The sequence below is a fragment of the Phycodurus eques genome, chromosome 7, assembly GCF_024500275.1.
Source record: "Phycodurus eques isolate BA_2022a chromosome 7, UOR_Pequ_1.1, whole genome shotgun sequence".
NCBI lineage: Eukaryota > Metazoa > Chordata > Actinopteri > Syngnathiformes > Syngnathidae > Phycodurus > Phycodurus eques.
This window is the reverse complement of record NC_084531.1, coordinates 30453188-30462038: the sequence shown is the minus strand read 5'-3', so window position 1 is coordinate 30462038 and position 8851 is coordinate 30453188. Positions and strand designations below refer to the sequence as shown.

At 41.8% G+C, this 8851-nt stretch overlaps 1 protein-coding gene across 2 annotated transcripts; it reads right to left on the bottom strand.

The window, feature by feature from the left end:
* Positions 1-752: 752 nt before the first annotated feature.
* Positions 753-8593, bottom strand: clns1a (chloride channel, nucleotide-sensitive, 1A). 2 transcript variants are annotated; one of them, XM_061681449.1, is made up of 8 exons: positions 8193-8593; positions 6701-6837; positions 5076-5231; positions 4740-4850; positions 4331-4344; positions 3281-3452; positions 3064-3127; positions 753-2631 (listed from the first exon to the last, which is right to left on the bottom strand). In XM_061681449.1, coding segments are annotated over exons 1-8 (774 nt in total). In that variant the 5' UTR covers positions 8312-8593; the 3' UTR covers positions 753-2630. The 2 variants fall into 2 exon arrangements, with proteins under 2 accessions (XP_061537433.1, XP_061537432.1); XM_061681448.1 differs by lacking the exons at positions 753-2631; positions 3064-3127; positions 4331-4344 and having other exon boundaries at positions 3306-3546.
* Positions 8594-8851: the final 258 nt, after the last annotated feature.

Here is an 8851-nt window from a genome sequence, read left to right as displayed (position 1 = left end):
TCATGTCGCGCTGCCACGTGATGAGTTTATAACCAAAATATCATCAATAATGGATCAGAGCTCACATTTGTAGATGTTCTATTCTTATTGTTTGTCTTTTGTCAAGCTTTCTTCAAAAAAAAAAGACGACAATCCCATTGGAAACCATTCAGCATTTTGTCACACAAAGCACAAATAATCCTTCAATTGCCGAGTCTAAAATTAATCAGCTTTAAAGTCTGCAGTGGTAATAAAATCCACTTGGATCTCTTTGGAAGTAGCTTGTTTTTTTTGTCCATTAAAACCAACATCAGCGAACCCTCTACAATCAAAAAGTGGCAATATTAATGCGAAGAAATCATATTTGTGTCAAATCCAATTTGACGTGACAAGATGTCACGTTAAACCCGGTCGATGTTCTTTCTATGTTTCAAGCTGTGGAGTGTAGGTGAAGTCGAACCATAGCGACATCTAGCGGTCCAAAAGAGCGCCTCACTCAGAGGATGAGACGAGCTTCAAAAATTCAACATTCACAGTGGATGTTGAATTAGCAACTGAACATGTTGAATTTTTCAAGCTAAAAAGTGTACATTGCATATTTTGACAGTGATAAAATTTAGTGTTAGTCCTTCAAATTCAGAATCTGATGGCACAGATATACTTTGATAAATAAGGCACAAACAGGATATTGTAGGCCTACTAAAAGTAACACACACAAAAATCAGTATACATTACATTTACTAAAAAAGGGTCATCATTTTTGAATTGTTTTTAGTATTTTTGGATTGAAAGAAAATTGTAAGCAAAAATAATTTGTAGTACATGAAAACAAAGTGCATCAACACATAAATCACTTGCATACGTAGAAATAACCTCAAATGCATAAAAACAGTTCTAAATTAAGGATGAAATATCTTGCAAATACTTGGATCAACGTTGCAAATGAGCAGATGTGCCTGAAACAAGGTGACAAATAGGTCGAAAAACACAACTATAAAGTGGAATAATGAGTATTGAAAACTAGGTTAAAATCATAATAAACTATCTTAATTCAAATATGTAACTTTTTGTTGCAGTTCTTTATTCATTTGCGCTTGGAAGTAAGTACTGTACATATTTTTGTAAATTGCTCTTGGAGGCCCTCTAGTGGTCCAAGGGCGCGACGCAGGTGCTTTTTTCCCAATAAATTATCATTTTGGGGGTTATTTCGATGACGTCATGATAACAAGCAGCAAGTCAAGCAGAGTAGAAAGAAACGCTGCGTCACTGTCACACAAAGGCCATCATTCAGAGTTGGGGGAGGCGCGGGACGAGCAAATGGGGGACAATCGGCTCTCGCTCACTTACGCACCATGTGACCGAGCCAGCGGCACTGACGCTCCTCAGTGGCCGGCTGCACGCGTCCTTTGCCGGCGTCGAGGCGCGGCAGGCCCCGCCGCGGCAGCCAGCATGTCCGCGGATGTCGCCGCACGGCGGCCGTGGTGCACAAGCAGGTTTTAAACATTCATTAAATGTAAATGCATGGGCTTCAAATTCAACTACAGCTGCAGTGTACGTGAAAGAAATGACTGTACGGGATTTAAAAAAAAAAAAAAAAAAAAAACAAAAAAAAAAAAATACTTCATCAGGCTGTAAGGATGAAGCTACAAGCTTCATTCTTATATGTTTGATTGTATTTGAGGTTTTAAATGCATACTTTTTGTATTTAATTCAGTGATTTTTTCGCATAGCGCAAGAGGGAGCCTGTGTACCACTGTGGTACTCGTAGCACACTTTTGAATTATTCTTCTAGATGAATATGGTTTGAACACCCCCCCCCCCCCCAAGTACATATAAAATATTGAGGGCCAGAATAAATACAGAAAAACATGAAACAACACATTTACATTATATACTTATGTTGTTTATTTGTTGTTGTTTTTTTTTAATATAGAAATATAATGAGTAACATTTATTATAGAATATACAGCTCTGGGGGGGGGGAAATAGGCCACTGCAAAATGATCATATTCTCACATTTTACTATTTGACAAAATTCTATATTTTTGTTTTATTATATAAACTTCTGAAAATAAAAAAAACACCCAAATTCCCTAATTCAAATATTGTCATTTAGAGCATTTAATCAGAAAACGAAAAACAGCCAAAATACTGAAAAGGGTCCAGTGTTTTTTTGTTTGTTTGTCTTATACTTTTTTTTCCAGAGCTGTATACAATCCATATTTATGTATACGACATGTTGATAGTTATAAATGATGAGCCTCAGCATTTTTTGGTGGTATATTTCTAACAGTTGATAAAGTTACAAGCTATTTTTACAATCACAAAGCAGATCCATCAGTCATTTTGGATTTTTAAATTATAATACTAGCAAAATTGTTCAGACTTTGGATTTCAGAGCAACCATAAATGCAGCACCAGGTTTGTGAATAAAAAGATGAAAATGAAAAAAAAAAAAAAAAAGTAGAAAAATTAATCTTTTATTGATAATTGACTAGAAAGTATACCACACTGTTATATTGTTTCCATACAAAAAGTAACTTGATGGGAATGAACTAGTTTAGTGACAAACGAGTTGGGATGATTGACAGCTACAAACAGGAAGTGCCTGAAACAAACAGGAAGTGCTCCCATGATGCACCTGTGGTCCTTCTGCACACACAGGAAACAATCTATTTAGTACATCTCGCTCTATAGCTAAGCAGCTACACTGGTTCCATCTAGCGCAGTTTCTACATCTAGTGATTTGCTCGTAGACGCCCAGATATCGTGAATAGCGTGAATAGCGAAAATCCACAGATAATCGACGCCCATTAAAATAGCATTGGAGATAGAAAATCAATAATAATCTTCAATAATCGAGGATGAACTGCTATGTGTATGGATGAACTATGTGTTTTTGAGGTTGTTTTCTCCCTAAATATGAAAACATTTTATTTAAAAAAAAAAAAAAAAAAACCTGCAAATAGGTGAATCCGTGGGTGCCGCACCGCCACTTCTTGGGGGTCCACTGTACTGTGTATCCAGCTCACTTTCTATATTAGTTGTAGCTACGTGTATATGTAATGTGTGTGTGCGACTGACCAGTGGTCAACGTCCGCGTCCTCGAACTGTCCCGCCTCGGTGTCGGCGTCCACCTCCATGCCATCTACAACACACACACAACACACGTTTTTGCACCGCGAGCTGACCAGTGTCAAATTGCACAATCGCGCCAACCGAGCCGGCAGTGTGCCAGTACGGTACGGCGGGGGCAGCTTTGAAAATGAGCAGCCCGAGCTGGCTCCATTTTCAGCCCCACCTTCAAAGCGCCCGTCCCCCTGCTCGGTGCGTACGCCGCCCATGTGGTAGCGCTGCGCCACGCTGTGCGCCAACATGCCCTCCAGCCTCTCCAGCGTGGCCTGGCCCTCCTGGGTCAGCGCCGACAGGCCCTCGTCACACGTGTAGAACGTCGGGATGTCGGCGTGGCCGTGCTCTGATTCGGACGGGAATAGGCGCGGGGTTTAAAAGGGATGCCGGTCGCCGTGGCGACAACGGGTTGAAGTGCGGTGAGTTGCTTACCGGCCTCTGTAAGCACACGCAAGGAAAGACACAAAGATAGATTGAGTTCATTACACTCTTGGCAGAGAGACGTAGTAGGAAAGTTTGGGAGGTAATTAACTCATTCACTGCAGTGGACGTTTCTATTCGTCAACTGGAATCCAAACGTTTAATGCCACCAAGGGACGGCGTATATTCATCAAGTACGTTTTTCAACGGGGAGGTGCGGCAGACGGTCTCGGCCAGCTCGTCTGCCAACTTCAGGTTCTTTGGATTTGAGATCAGCGCAGCTTTTGTGTAGACGAAGATCAGGCGGTGAATCTTCGCTTGCCGCGTCGATTACAAGGGGAACAAATGCTAACACGTTGGCAGTCGGACAAGTTTAGGCACCTGACGCGCCAACAAAATATGTACATGTAAACTATAACAAAGTATCTAAGTAAATCGAATTCCTTTGCTCAACGAGGTAAGGCAATTGAGAACAGCTTCTCATTTACAATGCCAACCTGGAGGCAATTTGGGGTTCAGTGTCTTGCCCGAGGACACTTCGACAGCGGACAGTCAGAGCCGGGATTCCAAGCGCTGACCCTTCGGTCGGTGGATGACGCACGCAGCGCTCGCCCGCCCGTGCCGTGTCTCGGTAAACGGAAGAAAGCGGGTCGTAATCGTGACTTTATGGAGCGAATGGCGAACGCCGTGTAAAAAAGCAACGGCCGTTCAACTTCAGCCACGCGCTGGATGGTTTTTGTTGTTAATAGATTATTTTGCCACAAAATATTATAGTCAAGATCACTGTTATGTTACGTGTCACAAAGAGCTCCTTTTCTCTGCTTTTGGGAAGGAACCGGTGTTTTTGGCCAAACCAACCCATGTTCAACTGCTGCTTACTAAATAACAGAAAAAGCTAAAGATATATTTTTTAATGAATTTATTTATTTGTATTTTTTCCCCCCTGGTGAAAGACGAGAGTCTGCTCTTTCTTTTAGTAAGTTAGGTGCTCATTTTGACATGACAATTTTCTGTGGATCTTGAAAGATCAGTCAAAATGCTCTTAAACAGCTAGCAGTGAATGAGTAAACTAGGGTGGGCAGGTAGTTATGAAAAGAACATACTGTCGTTTTGGTAAGTAGATGTAGACAGAGATGGTGGGTTACTTAGTGGGTTAGTTAGTTATGTTAGGCAAAGTAGTAGTAGTATGTAATTAAGTGCGTCTAACTCACCGGCCTCCTCCACGTCGTACTCTTCTCCTTCAAAGTCGTCGGAGTCGTCCTCGTCCTCAGGATCGGGATGCAGCGCCTGACACTCGCACATGGCCGCAAACATTGACTCCACTGAACACACACAAACACAAGTGTGGACCGACCGGCAGACAAACAGATAACGAGGCAGATAAAGAGGCATAAGAGCAGATGGAGCTAAAAATATATACCCCCCCCCCCACAACCCCTCCCCCCCAAAAAAAATTATAATATTCTATGACACAGCAGTGGGCACGAATGATGAATCGCGATAAAGTGGGGTTTCAAAACGTAAAAACCAACAACCAACGAACTCACGTGCTGCTTTGTCACCAGGCACAAATCGAATCTCTGTGATGCCGCCTTCCTCTTCATCATCTCCACCACCATCCTCCTCCTCCTCCTCCTCCTCACTACCCACTCCGTCATCCTCCTCGTCCGCTTCCTTCTCCGCCATTTCTGCCTCATTCTCGTCTGGAAGGAAGGAAGGATATCATACGCCGTTTGAGCATTTATTTCATATCTTTGATAGTCAGCTTAGGGTCCACGTACTAGTACGTGCTTTTTCCTCACAAGTAGGACACCTCTAACATACTAGTAGGAGAACTACATGTTACTAGTTAGGAATAGGAAAACAATGTGTTAAATGAGAAAACTGCTGCTCTGTGTGTTTGGACATTGGCTGTGGAGTCCCTCAGGGGTCAATATTGGGTCCCAAACTGTTCATATTATAAGCTAATGACCCATGTAAAAGATTTCAACAGTATTATAACGCACCAAAATTCAGAAATTAGCCAATTGAAATCATGGTTTAAAATGAATACATTATCATTGAATCCAAGCAAAATAATGCTATTTGGGAATTGCAGTAAAATTTGACAAACAGATATTCAGTAGATGGGATGACTTCACATTCTCCACTCCTCATTATTGTCACCATATCTAAGTAAGCAATACTGTGCACTAGTTGACACCTGCTTGCTACCTGTACTGCTAGTGACATAAGATTGCACTAGTTAACATCTAGCGCTCGACAAGTAGTCCTGCTGCTACAGTAGCACCCAGATGTCAACTGGTGCACAATTTTGCTCCACTAGTAACATAGTTTTCTTACTAGCATCAAAGTTCTCCAACTTGTGTGCAGAAATGTCACAGTGGTGGAAAAAAATTAGCCCCCCGATTAAATCAGCTGGTCGATTTGATCGCCCGATATTAGCTCTTTTCAAATCAGCACATAAGACAAAGACAATGATATTCAAACAAGCATTAACAGAGGCAAAAAAAACTAAATCTGTAGATTTTCTACAGCTAAACAAATATTAACGGACAAAGTATTGTAAAACAGTCTGCCTGTAATTCATATCATTAAGTTATTTTATTCTTTATATATTTTTAAATGAATCCACTGATTAATCGCTTATCGGGATTTTATCCCGCCAAATATCGGAACTGGCCCAAAAAAAATATATATTTTTTTTCTTTTTACTGTAGGACATGTTCTACTAGTGTGACCTAGTCGTTGTACTGAATCGTCCTACAAGTCAGGACAAAAAGTGTACTAGTACATGGACCTTAAACTGGATATCAAGGCTATGAAGTCAATACCCCAGGGCTGAAGCCATCTAATAGTCTTAGATTTGAGTATTGTACCGATCATTCCATTGATTAATCGGAGAGTGATTGATTTTATATGATAAAAAACAAATTGTGTGTGAGGTGCAGGTATTATTTTTCACATTGTTCTCGTGGGATATCTGACTAAGTTGTGTATGGCTTTGAAAGGGCAGGGCCACCTGCAGCTGAGTCGACCTATCGAATTATTTGAATAATCGTGGCAGCCCTAAAATGTTCAAACGTCTTTCTGTGGAAGCAAAGACAAACTGAGAAGCCCAAAGGAATGACCAAAGAGTTAAAAGCAAACTGTGTGTGTCGAGTGTCCCAACCGGTGAGTTTTCCGTTGACCATGACGTAGAGATGTTCTTGGGGGTACGCGCTGACGTCTCTGGAGATGGCGTGCAGGCCGATGGTGGGATACTCCAGACAGAAACCCAACCCCGCGCCGTCAAACCACGACAGACGCCTGCAAACAGTTCAGAAAAATGTCAACTTGACCCCACAATATTAATTATACTGTGAACCCCCGCTTAATCACAGTTTAGCACTTGCAGATTTTTAGTTTTCTGTTTTTTTTTGGGGGGGGGGCTTTCTTTTTATTCGCTGAAAAAAAAAATCTGTTTTGTGCTCAGGCCAAAGTCATGTCCAACATTAACATACTGCTTTGGTGCCATCTTGTGGCATCTTGGTGCCAAGGAACTACAATGGAACCTGGATAGAACGGACCCTGATATAACGGATATCGGCTAAAAGGGACCGTCGGGACTGAACAATGTTCTCGAAAACAGCTTCCATTTGTCACGTAAACTGCCATTGACAAAGCCTGTTAGTTCCAGAATTGGCCACTGTTGTTTACTGGCGCTGTAGCGCAATGCAGGCAGAGAATGGGACCGACGTATTTCTGGGGTCACAGATATACAATATGACTAGATCCAACACCCATGTCATGATGGTTATAGCTATTGTCTATTGTACAAAGAGTGAGCGCGAGCGTCATGGCTGCGGTGTTAACTTTGAGGAATCCAAACCAGGAATCTCTGGAGTCTGAAACATACTAGTTTTTTCGCCAAGCAATTCGCCTTCGGCAACAGATTTGGAAGTAGGAAGCACGCTAATTCATCATGGCTTATGAAAGCGACTCGCCTACGATGAGTACAATGTCACCACGTTTGGATAAAATGTGAACCTTTAAAACATTTTCAAGCATTTTTTATATTTATTTACGAGAACTTTGTACTCTACTGCCGTTTTAGGCCACGACAAAAAATGTACTGTACAATAACATGGGTGCATTAGACTCAAAAAAGATCTTCAATGTAACGGACAATGAGCTATAGTCACACGACTGTTCTATCGAAGTTCCACTGTACATTGAAGTGAGGGGAGGAGGCCGAAACTAAACTAACGTAAACCGGTTTGGATTTAATCCGTTTTTAGTTCCTTGGGAGTATTTAGCGTTTTTTTTTTTTCCCTGAAGGTTTACTTTAGTGCAGGACTCGCTAAAGACAGAGTTAATAAATAATTTATCCGAAAGCAATATAAATCCCAACCCAAGTAACTGTTCCGAGATCCACGAAAAGTGCGATATGAATTCAAACCTTAACGTAAATACAATTTGAATGTTGCCTTTTGTGCTTTTATTTTTTAAAGTTTCCGATGATAGCTACAGAAGAAGTTCTGTTTGCTTCTGTCGTGTCCGTAAATCCGACATTTGTGTCCTGCTTAGCAATCGAATTCAACATCGAGCTGGAAATGAGAATGAAATGTGGAAAAGCAGCATGAAGAAGCACGAAGAATGGCATTCCGAATCCGCAGACTTACGTTTCGGCGACGTAGAGCGTCCCGTTGCCCAGCTTGTGTCCGTCCAGGACGGCCGCCGTGTCGGCCTGCTGGAGCCGAACTCCCTCGGTAGGAGGCCGGAGGTTCTTCAGCAAAACCATCGCGCGTTGAAACCCTCGACGAGGACGCCGACAGCAAACAAGCTCTCCGTGTGGCGAAACCTTAGCTTATTTTAGCTTAGCTTAGTTTAGCTTAATTTATCGCGTGCACAACAAATCCCGTTCATTTATTTAGGGAGCACGCGGTGGACCTGAAATAGCCAGCCGGGCTGTGCGTGGACTTCCAGGACTCAAAGGACCAAACTCGTCGCGTTGTTCACAAAAAACGAAGTCGAAGGAAACGTTCGCCACTTAGCTAGCTGCCGCTCCAAGTGGGACGTTTTTGACGGCTTCGCGAGATCTCGCGAGACCACCGACGCGACACGACGTGACCTCACAACCGTAATTGCAATCATAAGTATTTGGTTTCCAAAGTACTCAGTCACTGTCACCTTCATTTTTTTGGTCATTTTGTACAAACGGTCTGTAATTTAAAATATTTTTTTCTAATAGTTTGGCTTCTTTTACTGCATAAAGTTTTTAACTAACATTAGTTCTTGTGAGTATTAAATTGTGTTTTATTTCAACATACTGTAAACATTC